Source organism: Trichoderma breve, chromosome 2 (assembly GCF_028502605.1).
Source record: "Trichoderma breve strain T069 chromosome 2, whole genome shotgun sequence".
In the NCBI taxonomy this organism is placed as follows: domain Eukaryota; kingdom Fungi; phylum Ascomycota; class Sordariomycetes; order Hypocreales; family Hypocreaceae; genus Trichoderma; species Trichoderma breve.
The window spans coordinates 2,787,239-2,802,740 of NC_079233.1; the positions used below are offsets into that span (position 1 = coordinate 2,787,239).

The 15,502-nt window shown below is 52.2% G+C and overlaps 7 protein-coding genes across 7 annotated transcripts; 4 read left to right on the forward strand and 3 right to left on the reverse strand.

Moving 5' to 3' along the window:
- Window positions 1-3,709: 3,709 nt before the first annotated feature.
- T069G_03067 (uncharacterized protein) lies at window positions 3,710-4,474 on the forward strand (the record flags this gene model as incomplete). Its single annotated transcript, XM_056170277.1, has 1 exon — window positions 3,710-4,474. One exon carries the CDS (start codon window positions 3,710-3,712, stop codon window positions 4,472-4,474), a length of 765 nt encoding a protein of 254 aa, XP_056031169.1.
- A 744-nt stretch (window positions 4,475-5,218) lies between these two features.
- T069G_03068 (transcriptional activator of glycolytic enzymes domain-containing protein) lies at window positions 5,219-6,820 on the forward strand (the record flags this gene model as incomplete). Its single annotated transcript, XM_056170278.1, has 1 exon — window positions 5,219-6,820. The coding sequence occupies one exon, from the start codon at window positions 5,219-5,221 to the stop codon at window positions 6,818-6,820; it is 1,602 nt and encodes a 533-aa protein (XP_056031170.1).
- A 163-nt stretch (window positions 6,821-6,983) lies between these two features.
- Window positions 6,984-8,360, reverse strand: T069G_03069 (cytochrome p450 domain-containing protein; the record flags this gene model as incomplete). Its single annotated transcript, XM_056170279.1, has 1 exon — window positions 6,984-8,360. The coding sequence occupies one exon, from the start codon at window positions 8,358-8,360 to the stop codon at window positions 6,984-6,986; it is 1,377 nt and encodes a 458-aa protein (XP_056031171.1).
- A 1,450-nt stretch (window positions 8,361-9,810) lies between these two features.
- T069G_03070 (dolichol-phosphate mannosyltransferase subunit 3 (DPM3) domain-containing protein) lies at window positions 9,811-10,250 on the forward strand (the record flags this gene model as incomplete). The annotated part of the gene is made up of 3 exons (XM_056170280.1): window positions 9,811-9,858; window positions 9,947-10,015; window positions 10,089-10,250. The coding sequence occupies 3 exons, from the start codon at window positions 9,811-9,813 to the stop codon at window positions 10,248-10,250; spliced, it is 279 nt and encodes a 92-aa protein (XP_056031172.1).
- Window positions 10,251-10,495: 245 nt separating this feature from the next.
- Window positions 10,496-12,492, reverse strand: T069G_03071 (uncharacterized protein; the record flags this gene model as incomplete). The annotated part of the gene is made up of 2 exons (XM_056170281.1): window positions 10,496-10,620; window positions 10,683-12,492. 2 exons carry the CDS (start codon window positions 12,490-12,492, stop codon window positions 10,496-10,498), a joined length of 1,935 nt encoding a protein of 644 aa, XP_056031173.1.
- Window positions 12,493-13,147: 655 nt separating this feature from the next.
- Window positions 13,148-13,876, forward strand: T069G_03072 (uncharacterized protein; the record flags this gene model as incomplete). The annotated part of the gene is made up of 1 exon (XM_056170282.1): window positions 13,148-13,876. One exon carries the CDS (start codon window positions 13,148-13,150, stop codon window positions 13,874-13,876), a length of 729 nt encoding a protein of 242 aa, XP_056031174.1.
- Window positions 13,877-14,149: 273 nt separating this feature from the next.
- Window positions 14,150-14,821, reverse strand: T069G_03073 (phosphoribosyl transferase domain-containing protein; the record flags this gene model as incomplete). Its single annotated transcript, XM_056170283.1, has 2 exons — window positions 14,150-14,302; window positions 14,366-14,821. 2 exons carry the CDS (start codon window positions 14,819-14,821, stop codon window positions 14,150-14,152), a joined length of 609 nt encoding a protein of 202 aa, XP_056031175.1.
- Between the last annotated feature and the right edge of the window lie 681 nt (window positions 14,822-15,502).

The window sequence follows — 15,502 nt, forward strand, 5'->3', positions numbered from 1 at the left end:
GCACGCCATTCCATCTGCTGGGCGAGGAGAGGACAAGATTGCAATGGCGATTGTTCCCAGCCGGCTGGCTCCTTTCCGGGCGATGGAGATTCGTCTAGAAGGTCGACCGAAGCTTCTGGATAGGAGGAAATGAGGCATCGAGGGAAGCGAATCTGATAGTCGAAATTGCCAACAGATGGCAAATGAAAGAGGGCGGACGGAATCTGGCGCTGTATCCGTACCTTGCATGAATGGGCCGCAGAGAGGACCCTGCTTGTGCACCCGTGCCTTAATGTGCTCTGATTGCATTTTTTTCTTCCCTTGAACCATGTCACGGCCCATGCCTGAGGCAAGGTTGGAGCAAGGACAGGGTAGAGAGAGGGGTCCTAAGGCAAGTCATTCAAGCTGGCAGCGGTCGCAACAGCAGACGCAGGTACCTCGACGCCATTCTAGAGAGCAAAGGTACTTGCGTGGGTTGGTTGGCCTATCCTGCCAGCGTTTCATTGAGCTTTTACGGGAGGAGGGAGAGCACGCGGTTGGCAGCTTGGCAGATGGTCTAGAGCCGGATGTGCTTCCGCATCTGGGCTGCCTGGTTGCTGTTCCGTCTGTGTGAAAGAGAATGACTCGGCAGCCTACAGGTAAACGGGCAGCTCATCTACCTCCCTACTGTTCTCGTACCTTGCCTTGGTTCATTAATATTGCCGTGTGGAACTTGCTCGTGGAAAATGCCGTAATAGCAGCAATAGAGGAGCAATAGAGGCAGACACGAGTAAGGTACATTTAGTTAAAAAAAAAGGGATCTCATCAGCCGTACCCCATGCGGAGAACCCCGAGAATAGAGTACGAAAGGTACAAGCACATGCAATTCCACACGCAGTTTAATGGTGCTGCCTGGACAAAGAGGGGAAGAGAGATAGAGACAGACAAACAAAGCATGAGCGTGTGAGTGTGTTAGTGTGTGTGTGGCTGCTGCTTGTCTCAGCTTCACCGCTTTCTGCTGTGCTTTGTACCAGTACCAGTACCAATACGCGGGGCATGGCGATTGGCAGGTGCGTCTTGGAGGCCAAGTCACGAGAAGCCAGTCCCAGTGCTCTTGCCTCGCTTGGCCTTGGCTTTGACCTTGGCTCTGGCTTGTGGCAAGTGTGTGTGGCTGTAGCACCTGCTGTGTGAGTGTGAGTGTGTTCAATAGGTAGGTAGCAGCACTAGTAGAGTAGTAGCACGGAGGAAACATCCAAGGCAGGAGCTGCTGCTGTTGATCGTGACTTGCTGTGGCTTCGGTATCTTCTCATGACATGTGAATGTCGAACTCTATTCTCTCCAAATTTAGCACCTTTGTCTCTCTCTCTCCCTGCTTACCGTGATCGTGATGCTCTCGAGTCTAGCCTCTGCAGCTGAGGGCGCTGCTACCACATGATGCTTGCACGGCTGAGAAGCACATACCAGCAGCTATTCTCAAGCGCAGTGTCTCCTCGTACGAGTACGCACGGCCACCAGCTGAGCAGCGACATTCAATACTGAATACCAACGCCAGCGCCACGGCCAGCATCAACACCAAGACCAACACCAAATTAGCGACTTTGCCCCGATCAAACGTCCGCCCCTCATTGTTCTTTTGTGTCCCGGAGAAATGGTGGCGGATTTGCTCCCTGGATTTCCTCGTGGCCACCATCGGCTGTAGAAGCCGCTACGCTCGACTAGAAGCAACTGATGATCATGGCGTCCTTTTTTGCAAAAGCCAAGTCCCGTCCCGCAACTTTCTTTTACCCGCGTGGCCAATGGCGCTTCTGGGGAGGCATCCATCGTAGCGACATCGGATGCCATCGTCCAACCACCACTATCTAGCCGACCACACTGCGTATCGACTCGCCCTGCTCCTGGGGGCGATGCGCATGACCGGACCCCTCTGCTGCAAAGTGCTGCAAACACTGCCGTCACTGCAACGGACAAAGTTGCAAGTCTGTGCTGGGGCCCATCACTGCGTCTGCATGTCGACATGGTGTTTGTAGCGCCGCCTCCACTTGGCCTGCAGCAAGCAAGGTACTAGACTAAGGTAGTACGCCCAAAGCAAAGCTACGCGAAACCTGCCACAGGAGGAACTCGAGTCTGCTGCTTGGTGTGATTTGATTTGCTGGTGGATGGCGGCATGTGGTCCCTTGCGCACTTGGTTTTTAATAGATCAAACGGCATGTACTGTTACGTGCTAAGCTTGATGCAAGCGACAATCATGATGACCTCGCAATGCTGATCTGCGCACATGACAGGTACCAGTACTGTACGGCAAAGACACATGCATGGCTGGACCTCGTTCACGGACACTCCCTCGGCTGTGATTCTTTGATTCGACAATTTGCTGTCCTTTGACAGCTGCGTGCACCATTCCAAGTATATCATTCATCTGTGGCCCCCCGGCCCTCGCCTTTGCCTCTCTCTTTGACGAACCAAGTTTTCGTTGCAAAAGGGCCCTTGTTCAACTCAGGTTTGCAATAGCGCCCTTGTAGCCCCTCGCGTGCTGCGCGGACTCTCGCCGTCAACCCACTTCTTTGGTCGTTTAAGCGTTCAAGACTGAAAAGAAGCGAGAGGGGCCTGGTGAACAGCTCTCCACTTGGTACCCAAGACTACTTAACAGACTGGACCTCAGCTCCCGCAGCTTGGCGATGGGCCTTTGCCAACCGCCAAAGCATCCTGGACTCTGTATTCTGGGTCCAATCGATTAGCCACGAGACGGCGTCAGTGCAGCTTGCCTACAAGTATCCATTACGAGACTGGTTACCATTTCAACTGACGCCTCGACGCCCTCTTGACGACGCCCTTCGCCTTGACTCATCAACAGAACTTTTGCTCCCATTTCTAAGCGACTGCTAGCCTCAGCCGATCTATCTATTTGTCCATCGTTGCTGTTTCCGTCAGAAGGAAACAAGAACAAAAAAAAGAGGCGAGAATAAAATACATGCCGTGCAGCCCACAAGTAGTAAATGGGAAGAGATAGTCGCCCTGCAAATCAGGTTATCAAAATTGTCTGAATCTCGTCATCGCCAACCTACCCTTGTTGCCCTGGTTTTTGCATTCGCTCACCGCCGACTGGTGATTCGACTCTGCTATTCCAACAAACTCCACAGCCGACTTGGACAAGCACCCCGGCCCTGCATACTGGGGCAGGGATCGGCTCACCAGCAGCGGATCCCTACTGAGTGGCCCCTTGGCTCTCATTTTTTTTTCTTTGTCCCCGCCTGCCGTGGGCCCTGAATCGGACACCATTGACCGGACCAATCGAAGCCTTTGCCGTTGCCAGTCGCAATCCCGCTTGTCGCTCTCATCGATTCGAAAAAAGACTGGGCGCCGCCGGGAGACCTCTCGTTGCACACACAGGCGACAGATTTATAACTCTGCGTTATAATCATCTTGTGTGGCTTTTTACGGGCGGTTACCAAAACCACAAAATATTTACTATTTCGTCTTGCCCTGGTCTCAAGTCGCTCGCAATATCCAGGGGCTTTTCTTAGTACAGGATACATAAGGGACCTCCAGCTATATACTCCTCCATATCGCACTCACATCAGGTCTCGTCCTCACACCACTCCTTCTTTGACATATATACAATAAGCCGAAAGCTGGCTGTAACCTCGCTTTTACCAACTACCAACCCTTCCGCCGACTTATATGGTTGACACCCACCACACCCAACCATCACTTATACTGCGCCGGCCGCAAACACCTCAAGACATCCACCATTATGGCGCACTCAACACGAACACGACGCACGTCCGAGATCTCCTACCACAGCTTCCGCGATGCTGAGCTGGTAGACCCGCTATCATCGCCTCCTTCAAGCTCTCGGGGTCGCCAGCCTACTCGATCCCCCAGGTCCCCCAGATCCCCGAGAGAGCAGTCTCCAGCCATCGTCAAGGTCCAACGAAAGGATTCTGGATACGAGTCGCACACTTCTTCGCCACGCACGTCAGCCACATATATTCGACCCAAGCCCTCACGGCGTACTACGGGACTGTCCACGTATGGGACTTCATCGACTCAGTCGTTGCGCTCCCGCATCCGCCCGCCTATTCATCGACCCGCAACCAGCCAAACATCCGTCTCATACCAACTTCGAACTGTCGAGGCCGCCAACCAAATGTCTTACTACCAGTTTGGAGCTCCCGACCTCGAAGAAGTTACAGAGACAAGTCAGGAGGCTCAGAATACTGTCCTGCCGCCCCAGACCACCCATTACTGGACCAGCGATAGAACTCGTCGACTAGAGTATGCTGCCATTGACGCTGCAAGCAAGGGCGTTAAGGGCTGGTTTCGAAGGAACCTGCTTCCTGACTGTTTTGCAAGCAAAGGCAGACATGTCGCCTTTGATGACGACACTGGTAGCGTTCGTCGGTACAGGCTAGACCTGGAAGACGACCAAGAAGAGAAGTGTGCATCTGGCTGCCCTGCCTCATCCTCACGCAAGGGCCGGTTTTCTATCCGGATTCATCGCAAAAGCGTTGCTTGATTTTTTCCCCCTTTGGCCTTTTTGTTCTAAATACCCCATCTATCATTTCTTCCTTTGCATTTCGGCGCATCACATTTATTCGGCGTTGTATACCCCGATTGATTTTTTTCTTTCACCGTGTTTCAGGTTCTTTCATGTTCTCGTGTGGGTCTGGACGAGATGAGATACCAAGCATGCGCATATACCAGGAGAGCGTTTTCTTTCTCTTTCTCTTTCTCTTTCATTATTTTATTTTATTTCTTTATTTCGATTTGCATAGACACGGGAGTGGGACAGCAGATTTTAGAGCTGTGATTTGATGCCCCCCTTTTATTACGTCTTGGCTGGCTCATTTTGAGTGGAGTACGCTGGTTGCAGCCGACCAACGATGTGGATGAGATGAATGAACATATTTTTTTCTTTTAGAGCTGATGGATAGAATAAAGAGCATGGCCTTTGAAGACTGGAATGCAACGAAAGTGGAGGGGCGGCGTTGAGGGCCTTTCTGAGGTCCGTGAGGAAGACAAGCAAAGCCAGGCTTCTTTGATCCTCCATTCTGCCTTTAGATAGAAGCAATCAAAGCACACTTTCACAAACAATGAGATAAAGCCGTGTAAATGGCGATAAATACTCCCTTTTCCTTCTACTTTCTCTTGAACGCTTTTGCATGGTTGAAACCCGTAATGTTAATTCTTCAGTACCTCAATAATTGTGCACGCGACTGCCTCAAATGAAATGGAACAACAGCAGAGCCGAGAGCTAGCCATGACGGCGAATCTGGCCCTAAGCTGCTCAAACAACTACTCTTGCCCCTCAAAATCACCACTCGCTCTCCGAACTCGCAAAACCCGAAGTACCGCTCCTTCAGCCCGCAGCTCGGTGCCTTCGGTTTCGGCTCCGAACGTGCTTCCCGGAGACCCACCCGGCTCCGAGCCTTATTTGCGGGGCGTGGGTCTTCGTCCCGGCCGAGCAAACCGGCGCATTTCGCCCAAAAAGAGCATCGTCCCAATTGTTCGAAACAAAAAGGACAATGATCCAAAATGCGCGGACGAATCGGAGACTGTGGTGGCGGTGGACGTGCTGGATTATTTGCCGATGGAGGTGGCCAAGATGGTGATTAACATGCAGCAGTATTACGCGGCGGGGGTGGAGGAGCTGATGGGCAAGTTGGGCAGCATGAGTGAGGAAGTGAGGCTCGCGAGGAAGGAGAATGAAGAATTGTTGGAGAAGTTGGCGGGTTTGAGTGAGGATGTTGTGCTTGAGAGGGAGGAGAGTGAGGAGATGAGACGGAGGCTGGATATGCATTTTGTGATGCTGCGGCAGGCGAATAAGTTTATGCAGAGCGTGAGGGATGGGTCGTTGGGGGGTGTTGAGGGGGTGGATGTGCCGACACTTGTTGAGGAGGAGGAAGAAGAGGAAGAGGTTTCGATGAGAGGGTTGGATATGGAGGTGCCGCCGGTGCCGAGTGTTGATAGGGAGCCAGTTAGGAGTACCGGGAGGAAGGTGCCGAAGAGGAGGGCGGGTGGGAATTATGGGTTGAGGAGAAGGGGGAAGAGGCAGACGAGAATGAAGAAGACTTCTACGGCGGAGAAAGGGGTGCATTTTGAAGGCGGGTCTGATGCCATGGATATTCATCAAGCAGAAGAAGAGGCTGCTCCTCAGGAAAGGGATGACGAGGACGATGAGGATGACGACCATCTCAAGATATTAGCTGGTGCACCTCGGCTTCAAGCAATGCTACGCAAATCCGCTTGGACAGCAATCAACCACCACCCAAACAACACGGATCCAAACGCAGATTACCGCCCTCACTCGCCATCATCCGCATCAGAATCCTCCTCATCACCATCACCACGGTCCCCATCCCCCACACCTCTCCCCCGCCGCCCTCAAACTCCCACCATTACAACACCAACAAAACCATCATCATCATCACCAACAAAATCACCACCATCATCATCATCCTCTCGCCCCCGCTACTCAACCCCCCGCCACACCACCCTTCCCCGCTACGCATCCGGCCCTCCCTCCCGCCCCTTCCGCTTCCACCGCATGGGCCGCACCGTGCTCGACGTCTGGACAGAATACAAGCACGGCAAGAAGGGCAACCCCGCGATAGAAGCTCTCGAAAGGCAGTACGCAACGGGCTGGCGCACGGGCACGCTGCGCGAGATCAAGTACGCGAGCAATTATGTTGGCGTGAGGCAAAAGGTCGTGAGTAAAGTGGAGGAGATTTGTGCGAGGGAGGGGATTGAGCCGGAGGAGGCGTGTAGGAGGCTGGATGAGAGGGTGGATGGGAGGATGCAGATGTTGATTACGGCGGTGAGGAAGGGGGAGGATCCGTTTGAGGTGATTCCGAAGAGGTGAAGGCGTGTTGTAGATGGATGGATGGATGGAGGCAAGAATGGTGTTTTGGAGTATTGATGGGGGATGAATTATTATCTTGAGTTGATTCAAACTATTTTCCTATTATACTGACTTCAGTCATTTCCTTGGTATCCTTGTACAATCCATCATCCATGACATGTCATCAGAGAGCCCTCGGCTTCACCTTGACGTAAAAGTCAATGGGCCGAATATTAAACCATCCGTCCATCTCCAGCTTATACTCTGGATCCACCAACTCGAAATCAAACTCCTTAATCATCTTGGCCAAAAGAACCAAGGTCCACTGCAAAGCGTAGTATCTGCCAATGCACACTCTCTTGCCATTGCCGAACCACTTCTTGGCTCCGGCGGGCAAATTGTCAAAGGCCTCGCCCATCATGCGTTCAGGCTTGAACGCCAAGGGATCCTCAAACACGGCTGGATCTCGGTTCACACCGTGTAGGACGATGATCATGGCTTGGTTGTGTGCGACCTCGTATTTGCCTCCAGCGAGCAGCACGGGGCTCTTGTCCCCCTCGGTTGGCCGTGGCTCAATGTTGAAGCCTGGTGCAGCCAAGGACAGACGGAGTGACTCGCGCATGATTCCTTGCACGTACACTAGCTGCTCAAGATGCTCAAGCTCAAACTCTCCGTTGCCAATGACCCGGTCCAGCTCTTCACGAGCCTTGACAATGGCTTCTGGGTTCTTCTGAAGAATGTAGATTGCGTATGCGAGCAAGCAGGGCGCTGTACTGCTGCCGATGGGCATCGAAACAATCTCATCAATGACTTGCGAGTCAGTCAGGGTTTTGCCCGTTTCGGGATCTGGCGTGTTCATTATGGCAGCCAGCGTATCTTGCCGGTCTGTCGGGTTCTCCTGGCGATATTTGACCACGTCTGCGGCATAGTCTCGCATTGTTTTGATTGACGACTTGAACTTGCGGCCATACAGTAGCCAGTTGAACAGGCCTGGCCGTGTAGGGCGCTTCATGGCTTCAGAGGTAGAGTCCTCCATTGCCTGGAGCATCGGGTGTGGAGGACCCGTGAGTCCATTGAGCCGCTTGCCATAGAAGATGTAGGTATTGGACTCGAGATTCAGCCTGTTGAGCTGCTCTACAGGAGAGATCTTGTTCTGCTCTCCAAGGCCTCTCCAATTATTCAAGAGCTCCGTGGCTAGATCTCTCATCTCTCCAAAATGAGCCCCCACGGCGTCGGGTCTCAGCGTAGGAAAGATAATTCGGTGAGCGATGCCCCAGCTAGGCTCATCGTCATATGCCACGAAGAGCGCATCGTGAACTGCCGCTCGGATCTCGACAATTGGTCCACCGACGTACTTGCGGAATCGCTTCTCGTCGCAAAGCTCCTCGGCTAGAGCCACACTGGCAACAAAGACGATGGTCTGGCCAAGGACTTTGATCTGAAAGATCTCGCCGTACTTGTCGGAGAGCTTCCTTAATGAGTCCCACGTATTGCTGGGTTTGACGTCAAAAATGTTGCCGAGCAATGGCAATCCGGGTGGCTTAGGAATCGGGGTCGTCATATTGATCTTGTTATAGAATTCAAGCAACACCAGACTAGTAGAGCACCACAACAGAGAATGGGGGAGAGGGGGAGTCAAGTTTGGAATAGGAGAGGAAGAAGAGGAGGAAAGAAGAAAAGGTTGGGGGAGATCTCATCTATAGACTAATACAAGTAGGCCAGTGCCATGCCTAGTAATACATGCAGTAATTAGATGAAGTCGTATTGGACGGCCGCAAGCCCGTGGATCTGTAGTGAGACATTCACCACCGCAATCACAAATACGGCCTGCGTGCTTGGTTCACGGTGCCAGCTCACCCACGCAGCAGCCACTAGCTCTGCAGGATTTGACCAAGAGCAAGCATCAAAGCCCGGGTATGTCTTTGCTTTCTGCTTCACGGTCACTCTTGGCCCGCGTACAAGTGGTCAGAAAACATTGCGGTCCACGGCGGCCCACGAATTGCAAGCCGCAGACTGAGACATTCCCCGCCGGTGTCTGTCGTCATTTGATCCCGTATCGGGAATCAAGCTGTCTTACAAGGGGTCGCATCAATTGATTCCAGGCCGGATGCTCCTCTGACCTCAACCCGGCACATCGCAAGGCCTGCATTAGCGCCCGGGCTCTGAATGGATGGCACCGGCGATTAGGACGGCTGGGAGAGAGCAGATGCAGCTTTGAGAGCTAATTGCCCGTCTCCTAGTGGTCACCGTGCAACCAAAATCCACTCCCGGCGGTGCGCATCTCTGCTCGGATGGGCCTGTTGCGACGCTGGCTACTGCCCCAAGTGCCCGTCACTGGACGCCACGCCGGCCAGAGCAAAGCTGAATACCAGGGTCGTCTGGATAGCCTCTCCTTTTGGACGTCTAGCACGGGTGCGGGTGGATGTTCCCGTGGGTTGGACTTGTGGTTGATCCTGGTAAGCTGAAGGGTTAGATGGGCGATCTGAATGGAGGGCGTCCATCCCTGCGCCAGAGCAGATCCAACTGCATGCCCTATTTTCGATTAGTGAGTATGTTCATCTGTACAGCACAGTGGTATTTGGAAAATCAATTACTGCTAGCACAAACAAACAAACAAAAAAAGGAGACAAAATATGAAGCAGAGAGAATGAAGAGACGATGTTGTTTGCTTGCTGCTCATTTTCTGTGCCATGGCAAGTGCAAGTGGGGACTGCTGTACTTGTATGGACTGTAAAAAGGACCATCAAAACACCTGGATGCTGCTTAGTCACCAACCTCTGAAATTTACAGGGCGATTCCCTTAACGCGCCTCCCTAAGCCTTAGGCCTAAAGCTCCCGTCCAAACTCGGCCGAGGCGCCACGCTGTTAGTTCGTTCGCGGAATTTCAACCTTCTTTGATCATCTCGCAAAGGGGGGCAACACTCGACAGAACCACCAAACCTTTACGCTCATTTTAACACTTCTGTCATTTCGCGATTTCCACTTCGCCTGCAAACATCCACGCCGTCAACATGACCCGCGCGCAGCAGACTATTTCCATTGGCCTCTTGGTCTCCTCTGTACGAACCCCCCCCCTTCCCCTGCCTGGCTTCTGGGGCGCGATGCTCACGAACCTGTTTTCATTTGCTAATTGTCGCTCGAACATAGCTCTACTTCGCTCTCTTCCTAGAGCTCATCCCCCTCCCTCCTCTCGTCCAACAAGAAATCGTCCCAGTGGTGCGTCGCTTACTCCAAAAACCAACCCCCCCGAGTCTTGACCACGCAAACTAACATCTGCACCCATCAACAGCTCCCCTTCTGGGCCCTCATTTCCTTCGGCGCGTTCCTCCTCTTCCGTCTCGGCTGGGGCGTCTTCACCTTCAACGATGTCCCCGCGGCGCACAAGGAGCTCATGGAGGAGATTGAGCTGGCCAAGGTCGATCTGAGGAAGCTGGGCGTTGACGTGGACTAAAATACGTCGTGGTATACGTGGCGCAATTGGAGGAGGGGATAAACAAAATGTAAAAATAATCGTGTGCAATATCACCCTGGGGATCAAAACAATCGTGTTCTTTCGTCTTCACGTTTCAGGCGTATTACTGTTGCCGTTGATGAGGTGGAATCACGTCAGGTGCTCATCTATCTTGAGGAGGATTGAAACATCTCTTTCATTAGACGTCCTTTGGTATCACGTCGCTCAATAGCTCCGACACTTGACTATTCTCCTACAACTAATGCCACAATGGTTTTAACCGCGAGGGAAGGGTCCTGCCCCCCCTCTACAAGATCCTCAAACAACTTGGGAAGCTTTCCCAGCACACCACGTTGATCAGCTTTGCGCCCTGCGTAATAGATATGTTAGCATATAGTTTCAAAGACGGAAACAAGATAATGGAGGTCTTACATTTGCCAGGGACCCCAATCATGACAGTCACCTTGTTTTGCGCCTCTCCAATCCAGTCAAAATCAATCTTCCACTCCAACCGAACTGACGATGTAGGGTCCGACCGCTTCGTCGACGGTATGTTAAACTCAAACGCTTGCTGGCCCATGAAGTGAACCAATTCGGCCTTCTTAAAGGATGGCGCGGATGTTGATTGCTGCCCCCCATCGTCTTCCATCTCCTCAGCTGTTCTTCGCAACGGCTTTTTCCTCCGCGCCTCGGCAACGGCTTCCAAAATCTCTCCCTTGGAAGCTAGCTCCCGATCCAGTTTGGACCATAATTGTGCTCTTTGAACTGCAGCCTGATACCATTCCCCCATTGCCCATGATAGAATTCCTATGTTGCGCTGCATGCTTCTGTTGCAATCGCCGTCACATATCTTGGCGACAAATGGCCCCAGCTCAGCTCTCGCCGCGGGCTCGAGTGAGTGCACCTTGAGTTCCACAATGCTCGAGTTTGTGGCATTTATCACCATTTCGACCTTGGATGTAAAGAGCCCAGGTGTGTCTTTTGACCGGAAAGTCATGACACGTCGCTGCCGCAGGGGCTGGTCACCGTCTGCATGCAAGACGGCCATGGTTGACGTAACCTCGAACGGGCTGAATAGTTGCAGATATGGCAACTCTTCCTCTGCCGTCATCCGTACGGGATGGTGAGATTTGATGTCTGTAGTGCTGACCTGGTCGTCTGTTGTAGCAACAACCGAGGTGGTCCTCCCAAAAGGTAACAACGCCGTAGGATTTAATGCTGCTCTCAAGAGCTGCTGTGATGGTGGTGGCGGAGGTTTTGTGTCGGAGTCGATGAGATGGCGCCGTACCACGTCAAACACCTCTTCCTCGTCCGCAAAGCTTAGAATACGACCGGAAGACTGCATCAGCCGTATTCTGTCGTTCTCTTTGCTTACTACCTGCAGATCCTGTTTCAACTTTGCAATCTCTTCGTCAAGAGCTTCTATTTCCTTCTTCTTGTCTCTATTCGGATCAAACACGCCAACTTGACGAGCGGGATGGGCTTTTTCGTGCAACGGATCCTCTTGTGGACTGCTATCGCTGTCCCTTGGAGGTAGTTGAAAGCTGTGCATCGGCAATACAGCCTTGCTGCCAGATTTCGCGGGAGGGTGGCTTGAAGATGGTTTTAAAGGTGAGCTCTTTTTCGTCCTTGGTTTGTCTCTCCATCGCGACGGACTACTATGTATGCCCTTTGGAGGTTTGAAAGAGGCGGCATCGGGCGCAGATGGCGGCAGCTCGGGTTCTGGGTGTAAAATGGGTCGACCGCTATTTGGCGATCTTCGCTGTCTCCTCCCTAAAAATGAATCTGCCTCATCGTCTCCTTCGGGTGCCGGCGGCGGTAACGGTCTTGGCCTCGGCTTGTAAGGCGATCTGATAGGTATTCCAACCGGGCTGCTATTGTCTTGTTCTGATAATGGTAATGAGCCAGGGCTCTGCGTAGCTTCATTCTCCTCCTGCGCCGGATCCTTGGCTTCCGTAGTCGTCGCGTTGGTGGATTCGTCCCCAGCTTCCCGTGCGCCTTCGTCGCTCGCAGAGGGCTTCTTTGGTAGCTCTGTTGGTGGCGCAGATTGTGTATTGTCTAAAGTCTGTGGCTGCGGACGAGCTACACCGGCTCTTGCTTGTGCAGCGTTCGCAAGGCGATTGGCTCGGGCTTTTAGGGGTTCCGGGGATGTTGGAGTCGCGTCGCTGCTGCTGCTGCTCGCAATGTTGACAGACGAATTACGAGGTGAGACCCGGCGTCTCTTTGACGCAGGCCCATCCATTGTAGAAGAAACGGGAGGCGGTAAATTGTAAAACCATGTAGCGGAGAAGGGCGTATTGTTGGACTAAAGAAAATGAACGAGAGAAAAGAAAGAATAAAAAAAAAAAATAGCAGGATGCGAGATGCCTGTATGAACAGCTTGGCGATGTGGGATTGGTGTTTTTGGCCGAATGGAGCGCGTCACAGCAAAGCTGCAGCTAAACAAGGCGGGCTTGGACCAAAGCGGTAGGCGGTAGCGCTTGGTTTCGGTACAGCTCCAAGTACTCGAGGATAAAATCAGGTCATGCGAGATGCCAACTCTTACTCGCTGTTACTTGTTACTACATCATCAATGGATTAATGACATTATTATCACAGAAATGAATTTAATAAAACTTTTTGCATCTCTTGCACAAACGGTATCGGTTCAAGGCTGGAAATGAAGCTCGGTTTAGCACAGAAGCCATCACGTGTGACTCTCTAAACAAAAAATGCCGGTTTGCCCGATGACGTCCGAATTGCCCCCCACAAAAGCTCTGCGAAGCCGAAGTGCGAATTCCGGCTCATCGCCTTGCTCTCATCCGGTCTCTTGCCGGCTCTTATAAATTCGCCCTTGCGCATCGCATCGCCTCTGCCGCAGCGCAATTCTCCAAAGATATCGAAACAAATCACAATCAATGTCGTCAAGAAATGTCGTATCGAGGCTGGTGCTTGTGCGACCCAGCGCGGCTTTGTCGCGGGGAAAATGCTGTCGACGATGCTTTGCCAGCGTCACTGGAGCTGCCTCGGAGGAACAGTGGCCGCAAAGAACACCTCTTGGAGCATACTACCAAACCATTGTCGAAAACCCTACTCTGTATTCGCCGCCTAAATCGGTTAAGAGAACGACTGGTCCTGTCTCCGCGTCCACGGATACAACTCAGAAGCCTCAAGACGCCATGGCCGAGACCTTCCCTATGTTGTCTTCCGAAGAAAAACAAACACAGACCCCTGAAGCAAGAGCCCGCGTCATCTTTGGCTCTCGTCTCCTCGGCCCCGCGGAAGAAGCCGACCGCCTTGCCAAGAAGAAAGCAAAATCTACATACATCGCCGGCATCCTCATCCCCCCTCGCCCGGAAGAGCCCGACAACTGCTGCATGAGCGGGTGCGTCAACTGCGTGTGGGATCGCTACCGAGAAGACTTGGAAGAGTGGTCGGCGACCAAGGCCGAAGCGAAAGCACGATTAAAGGCCGGGGGCCGTACCATGGATGCCGATGGCGGTCGATCGGATTCGGCTTGGGAGCTCACAAAGGATAGATGGGATGAAGAAGCCTTTCAAAACGTTCCGGTTGGCATTCGCGAGTTCATGAAGCAGGAGAAGCGGCTAAAGGAACGACACCAGCGAGAGGGAACATTGGGTGGCTGAAGATGAGGTGTACAAAAGAAAGAAAAGGAATAGATTTTCAAGTCGGAGTTTTAGCGGGCGGCATTTTGTATCAGGCAATCAATTCCAAATGATGTGGCATGGGGCATCTTGTATAGAATCAAACATTTTGTATCATTAAAATAGACATCAAAGAGAGCAGGCTTAGAACAGAGAAGAAAGGAGCAATATTAATGGTATCGTTATTTGTTATTATTATTTTTTGCTCTATTTTTCGTTTTACATATTCGCAGGCTTGGACGACGAAGCGGGATTCTATTTCTTCAGGGCGGCAAGGCGGTCGTGCTCATCGATGTCGATGGCCTCCCAGGGATAGTTGATCCACTCATCGCCGCAGGTGACGGCAGCCAGGTATCGGTTGTTGACCATGTCCTCGGGCAGCTGGCCCTTCTTGTCCTTGTTCTTGTTCTGGAGAGGAGTTAGTAAATCATGCTCTTTAACCATATAGCCTCGGTAATAAATAAAACATACGTGGAGAACAAAGATGCTAAACTCGGCCTTGGGAGCATCAGGTCCGATCCTCTGGCGGGCAAGCTCGACGTCCTTCTCAAGCTCCTTGACGGCATACTCGAGCGTCGTCCGGGTGTCGTCGACCTCGTCAACAATCAGGACTCGCTTGCCGACGAGGTTCGCCATCTCGCCCAGAGCGGTGAGGTCGAGCCACTGGGTGCGGGTGACCTTTGTGCCAATCTCCTCGACCTGGGTGTCGTCGCCCAGGGACTCGTACAGGGAGAGGCCGATGGCCTGGATGGGGATGTTGGGGGAGCCGGGGCGCTTGAGGAACGAGCGGAGGATTCGCGCGGGCACGTAGCCGCCGCCGCCGATGGCGATGATGAGCTGCGGCTTGAAGTCATCGAGGATCTTGGTAGCGGCCTGCTGGCACAGCTTGTGGACGTCGTTGTAGGTAACGTAGAGCTTCTCAACCATTTTGACGGTATTTTTTCTCGTTGAATTTTTTAAAGATTACGGAGGGGTATCAAAGAAAGAAAGTTGGAGCAAATATTGTCAAGATGAATAAATTTTTTTAACGAGGCCGGTGACCACGGGAGCGAGACGGGATACTCAGAATGCCCAAGAGGAAGAAAAAGAGGAAGAAGAAAGAAGAGGAAGAGGAGCAAAATATAGAGGCTCTCACCAACCCAGCAAATTCGCTTCACACATGCTTATCGGCGGCTCCCGATGGTTAATTTTTTTTTTCTCCCTCTAATTTTTTTTTCTGGGTCAGCAAAATAAGTCCCGTTTTCCCCTCCCCCACCACGGCTGCTGCGTCACTCGCTGTACGAGTATGGGACTCATGTTCTAGTACAAAGTACGAAGTATAGCATTGGATGAGTTTGCCCTGCTTGCTCCGTAACGGCGCATTAGACATGCTTTTTTGGGTTTAGGTGATCTTGGGATCGGGATGCTGGAGGCAGTGAGAATTTTCCTCGGCTTCATTCATATGAGGGCTTACGGCCATATACACAGCTGGTCGTATGATGTTCGATATGTCCATGTATCTTTCTTGGTGTTAGTGGTTGAAGCACCTTGGGTACATGTACATCTACTTTAAACAGTTGGTTGGCTACGACAAAAGGATCACGGAGACGGACACCCATAAGGCGTATT